This window comes from Mus pahari, chromosome 3, assembly GCF_900095145.1.
Source record: "Mus pahari chromosome 3, PAHARI_EIJ_v1.1, whole genome shotgun sequence".
Lineage (NCBI taxonomy): Eukaryota > Metazoa > Chordata > Mammalia > Rodentia > Muridae > Mus > Mus pahari.
The window spans coordinates 71,924,168-71,930,488 of NC_034592.1; the positions used below are offsets into that span (position 1 = coordinate 71,924,168).

Here is a 6,321-nt window from a genome sequence, read left to right on the forward strand (position 1 = left end):
AACCTCTGTCCATCAATTAATTAAAAAAATTATTTTGAACATTTTACAAATATAAATTAATAAGATAAAGGCAGGGCAACAATACAGAAGAAACATTACTTGCTATATTGCAAGTGATCCAACTGTTAGAAGTTTAGCATTACATACAGGGGTTATTGCTGCATTCAAACTTCTGACTTAATGTGTTGTAATGTACGTTTTAAAGTAACATCTTGTCCACACACTGAGAGTATACTCAACTCACAACTTGTAATGGCAAATATGATCAGATATTAGGATTTTAAGAGAGTGAAGAAAGTTGGTAAAGTATGTGGAGGAGAAACATTCCCTTAATGCTTTTTCATATATTTTCAGATGTGCAATGAAATTTTTAATTGAGATGAATATGGTCACATATATCAATAATTATGACAGTGTATCTCTTCTATAATAACCTTAATTATTTTCCATATTGTCAACAATATTACAATGTACCATTTTCCTATAATTTAGTTTTCTTCTCTAATTTAACACAAGTCCAAATTTCAGGACCATTGATTTTATTTCTTTCAAGCTATTTAACTGTGATAAAATTTACTGAAAAAATAGTAAAGTATTTGTGAATATTCTACAAGCATATTATGCAAAAAAGGTTTACAAACATCTTTAAATTATAATTAGCAGAGACTTTCAGTTTCTTCAATGTCATATCCATTTTGCTATCACATTGACATGAACTTATTTATTTTGTGTAAATGATCAAACTGAGATTTAAACTTTACTCACTTACTACAGATAAGACATATAATAAACTATTTCATATTGTAAAAAGAAATTGTTAATGTGCCACAGATGTGTTTCATTAAAAAAAATAACTGACATTTCATAATATATTAAATTCTATATGAGCTTAAGAATTACAAGCTATTTGTCTTGATGAACATGAATATTGAAAGCATAGATTTAACATGCATGTCTTAATTTCCAATTATGACATAGACTTTTAAAGTCCCATTCTTCGACATGCCCAAACTATATTTTTGTAGGGGAAGTTTCACACAACTAGAAAGAAAAAACAAGTCTGTCAGTTTTGTGCCCAGAGAGAAGCTGAAGAACTCAATGGAAAAAGTAATTTAAATGTTTAGCAACTGCATTATTTTAATTTCTGGGTGCACTCTCTCTTCTTCATAACTCTAATGACAGCACTTTTCACTTCTTTGTTCCTGAGACTATAGATAAGTGGATTCAGCATGGGGATCACGATAGTATAAAAAACAGAGGCTACTTGATCCTTTCCCAAAGAGTAGGACTTACTTGGTTTTAAATAAGTAAAGATCATTGTACCATAAAAAACAGTGACTCCTATAAGATGTGAGGCACATGTGGAGAAGGCTTTGTGTTTTCCTGAAGAAGAATTTATCTTCAAAATTGTAGAGAGAATAGATACGTAGGATGAGGATATTGTGATGAGGGACAACAATAGAGTAGAACCAGCTAAAATGAATATAGTGGCTTCTGCATTATATGTATCACTGCATGACAGAGCTAAAATTGGGAATGTGTCACAAAAGAAGTGATGAATTATCTTGGAGTTGCAGAAATCCAATGTGCTTAAGCAAAAGACAGTGACAGAGGAATCCATAGCTCCAATCATGTAGGACACAGTGATGAGAGTATATGAGCGCCTAGGGGACATAATAACTGGATAGTGTAGAGGGCTGCAGATAGCTACATAGCGGTCATAGGCCATTGATGATAATATAAAACATTCAGTTGCTGCCAAGAGGACAAAGAAATACAGTTGAGTGAAGCATCCCATGAAAGAAATATTTTTTATGGAGGTCAGCAGGTTCTGTAAGGTTTTAGGTGTGATTACAGTTGAGTAACTGAGGTCAAGGAATGACAAGTGGGTGAGGAAAAAATACATTGGAGTGTGGAGTTGGTCATCTAGATGAATGATCAGTATCATAGCTATGTTTCCCAAGACAGTGAGCATGTATATCAGGAGAAACAAAACAGAGAGGACCAGCTGAATCTCCTTGGAATCTGTCAGTCCCACAAGCATGAACTCATGTTCATTTGTATGATTGCAGGTACTCATAGTGAACAGTCCTAAAATGTGGAGAAGTTAAATACAAAACTTAGCCTTAATTTCAGAAAGGTATTTGTCTATATGTGTTTAAAGGTCTTATTAAAATTGTTTTATCTCTTAAACTTCATATTATTTTATAGTTTGCAGCTGAAAGTTTAACTGATCACATAGATGGATTTATAAAGCCTCACTTGACTATGATCTAATTTACAAAAATACTATTATCTATTTATTTCAGATTAGGCAAAATCTATAATAGTATTAGATGGAATAAAAGATCAAATTAATTAGAAGGAATTATTACAGTTTACTTTATGAGTACGTGATAAGATTTTGACCCCAGAGTCTATATATAATTCTGTTTTTAATTTTTTTATTAATTGAGCAAACCCAATAGAAATATTGAACATATGGACAACAAAACCTGAAAATAAACAATTTATCATCAATTACTTATTCTATAATGTCAATTAACTATGATTACAAATAAATTTTTCACTTTTTAAGGAGAATATTGTAGACTCTAATAAGATACATAACTCTTAATTATGATGTTTTTATTTCCTGAAAATCCAAAATCAATGATTTCTAAAACTACAACCTCAAATTATGATGATTTATTTTCACTCCACCAGTCCCATTAACAATAATTCTAAATTACTTATAAAATTATGAAATGATACATGTTCACAGATATACTTTAATTAAACTTATGTTTTCATTCAACTTTTAGGAATACTTACTCTGATCCAAAGTTAGGAATAAGCAAACAAAAATTGCTTTTAAGAATTTATGCCTAAAAACTTTTAGTAGTCACTTTTTCTAAAAATAATAGAGGACATCTACTTAAGGATATGAAAATGTCTATACTACAGCATTTACATGTACATAGCCATTACTGCATCCTTCTGAATTCACTATTTTTCCTTGGAATATAAATTTAATCACATACAGATTTTATTCAGGTCTTAGTCATATGACATTTTAACTCCAAAGAATCCAGAAACTGTTATGCTATCAGCAGGCCAGTTTATTCCTTGCCTCCTTGCTTTATTACTCTAGGGCTCTTCATGTAAGAACATTGAGCATCACGCAATATGTTGTCATCTGCAGGAGCCAATTTCTAAGCAAGTTTACTTGGCACACTATCAGAAACAAAGTTTAAGATTAATTAAGCAAGGAAAAGAATGATTAATTTTTTTCTTGTTAACCAAATTCAATATATGTGAACATACTTATATATACTATGTGTTTTAGATTAACTCAATTGTTAAAAAATTTCATGACTTATAATTTGCACAGTACAGTGATCTAATAGTTATATTTATCCCCTATAGAAAAAATGAATTTTTCTCTGATTCAATAGCTACTTTATCAGTAACACTATTAGTTTTCTGACAGTCTGTTATAATTGATATATTGTAGAAAATTTCAAAATGGGCATGCAGTATTGAACACTGTAGTGTCACAGCAGTAACCCAAAACTGTACAGATATTTATGTTTAAACACTAATTCGCATTATTGACTCCCTTGCCATATTTTAGAGTTTGCATTTACAGCTTCTCTCTCTTTCTCTCTGTCTCTCCCTCTCTGTCATTCATAACCTTCTTCTTACTCCCTCTCTTTTTTAATCTCTAACTTTCCCCTTACCTGTATTTTTCTACTCTTCTTTTTTTAATTTCATTTAGTTTACATTTAATTTCGTTGGTATATACATGTCATATCTAATAAGGAGAACCATTAGGAGACATTTTCACACATGTGTATAAAGTATTTTGATTATGTTAGCACTTCTTTTTTTTATTAGGTATTTTTCAGCCAGGCGGTGGTGGCACACGCCTTTTATCCCAGCACTTGGGAGGCAGAGGCAGGCAGTTTTCTGAGTTCGAGGCCAGCCTGGTCTACAAAGTGAGTTCCAGGACAGCTGTGGCTATACAGAGAAACCCTGTCTCGAAAAACCAAAAAAAAAAAAAAAAAAAAAGATATTTTCTTCATTTACATTTCAAATGCTATCCCCAAAACCCCTTATACCCGCCTTCCTCCCTGCTCCCCAACCCGCCCACTCCCACTTTCTGACGTGTTAGCACTTCTTAATTTCCTCTCTTGTTCTGCATCTTCTTTCTTAATAGTCATCTTCCTCCTTAAGCATAATTCCCTTGTACACTTCATTTTTTTTATTCTTTCTACATTTGACATATGATAGAAAAATGTGATATTGTATATTGTAGTCACTTTATGTGGTAATCACCCATCTCCATTAGTTTTGGGCCATCTACTGTCTAAATAGTAGGGTGTAACATGCGACATATTTTCTTTATTCTCTCACATATAGCTAGACACTGTAAGTGGGTTCATGGCATCAAAATTTGACTAGTACATAGGTGTGTCACTCTTTATGATAAAATGTCTGTGGTCTGTTTTGCGTATACAGTAATAGCAAAGTTGATAATGGGGTAATTGTCTTTATTATTTATAAGGAAACCGTATATCAACCCTTACCAAATCTGAACTAATCTGACATTCCAACCTGTTGTGCATAAGGGTCCTAAATTCTCTCATTAACCCAGTATTTGATGTTTAATTTTTTTAATAGCAGCCAATATGACACAGAAGAAATGATTCTCAATATAGATTTAATTTGCACTTCGTACATATTTTGATGTGTTATTTGTTTGAAGGTAAGCTACTTATTTATGTATAGAATTAATACCTACCATATAAATGTAAAATCGGTTAGATTTACCAAATTTAGGGAAAAAAATCTTAAGTCATTGTATCCCTCAAATGACCTGTAGTTCTACATTATGTAGGATTGTTTTATCAATTATTAATATACAACTTTATGAAATTGTACAGTAGATATGGTTAGTTATGTTTCTGAGGCTTTGCCAGAGAGACTTCCTTTACAGTTGATGATGAGACTCCTATCTGGTAGAAGTAACAAAAGCAAGTGACTGGAGAATGAGCAGCCCCAGACTAAACATCTATAAAGACACCATTTAGGTCTCACAAAACACCCATTAAAATTGGCAGAAAGAATGGAGGAGATGGAAGTAAGAAATACTGTCATAAGTTGTCTGTTTGACATGATTTGGCTACGATACCCATACAATCAGATAATATATATTGAAAGGTCACATGATTAAGTATAAGAAGTTCACAATCAAAGATGGGACAATGTGTATACTATAAACAAAATTTAAATTCTTATTTATGAAATAAAAATAGGAACACCGGGGCTGGAGAGATGCTCAGTGATTAAGAAAAATATTGTTTCTGAGGACACATTTTTAAATCTAAAAGACCATGTGGCAGATGAAAAGCATATGCCACTTGTAGTTAGAATTCTGGAATTTTGGTTTCTTCAAAACACAGAGAATTATTTAAGAATATGTTTTCATTTTAATGCCTGGTGGGGACATGTGGCTGCTTAAGAGTCCATGACTTTGATTTGCCTTGTGCTCTAGCACAGGCATGGTTTTGCCAGCTGCAGATAGTTTCTTACATTTTGGGACATTTGGGAATTTTTCAGAGGGTATTTAATTTCTAGAACCCCAATAGGTGTTGTTGTTTGTTGTTGCTTGTTTAATGGGGTTTGGTTGTGGTATGATAGAAATTGAGATAGAAAAGAAACAAAGGAAAATAGATTCAGGGATCTCCATCTCTCTCTCCCTGTCCATTCTATACTTTCTCTTCTATTTTGTGTTAGGAAGTGAAACAGGAGAGAGGAATGGGTAAAGGATGGGAAAAAGAACAATAACAAGTTAGCAACAGTCTGGCTACCGTAACGTAGGATAAATGAGCCCTTTGCTTTCTCCTGTATGTGGTACAGATATCGGCAAAACTTCAATAAAAAATAAAAGTATAGATAATTAAATATAATTTAAAATAAAACAGAACTCCTTTTTGTTGATGTTTTTTATTTGTTTGATTGATTTGGTACACAGAACTTGGCAGTGTTTAAGTTGCATACTCCTAAAGCAAGCATCTCCTAACAATTAATGACAGTGTGCTTGCAAAAATGTGAAACATTGCATCAAAGCAACATTAGAGTAGTCCACAAAACCAGATTATCAAAGACTACTTGTCCTGTTCCCGCTTCCAATCCAGTGAAGTCCCTAATTCCCCTTCCTTGAAAATAGATGTATACTTACCCACTCTGAAGGCTGAAAGATTTTTAGCTGGTCCCCAAAGCACAGGACTTCATCTGCTGGAGTTTAAGTGAAGTTTTTTTTTTTTTTTTTTTTTT

The 6,321-nt window shown here is 32.5% G+C and overlaps 1 protein-coding gene across 1 annotated transcript; it reads right to left on the bottom strand.

Moving 5' to 3' along the window:
- Nucleotides 1–1,131: 1,131 nt before the first annotated feature.
- On the bottom strand, nucleotides 1,132–3,077 carry LOC110319245 (olfactory receptor 8H1-like). Its single transcript, XM_021194703.1, has 2 exons — nucleotides 2,815–3,077; nucleotides 1,132–2,091 (listed from the first exon to the last, which is right to left on the bottom strand). The coding sequence occupies exon 2, from the start codon at nucleotides 2,078–2,080 to the stop codon at nucleotides 1,133–1,135; it is 948 nt and encodes a 315-aa protein (XP_021050362.1). The 5' UTR covers nucleotides 2,081–2,091; nucleotides 2,815–3,077; the 3' UTR covers nucleotide 1,132.
- Nucleotides 3,078–6,321: the final 3,244 nt, after the last annotated feature.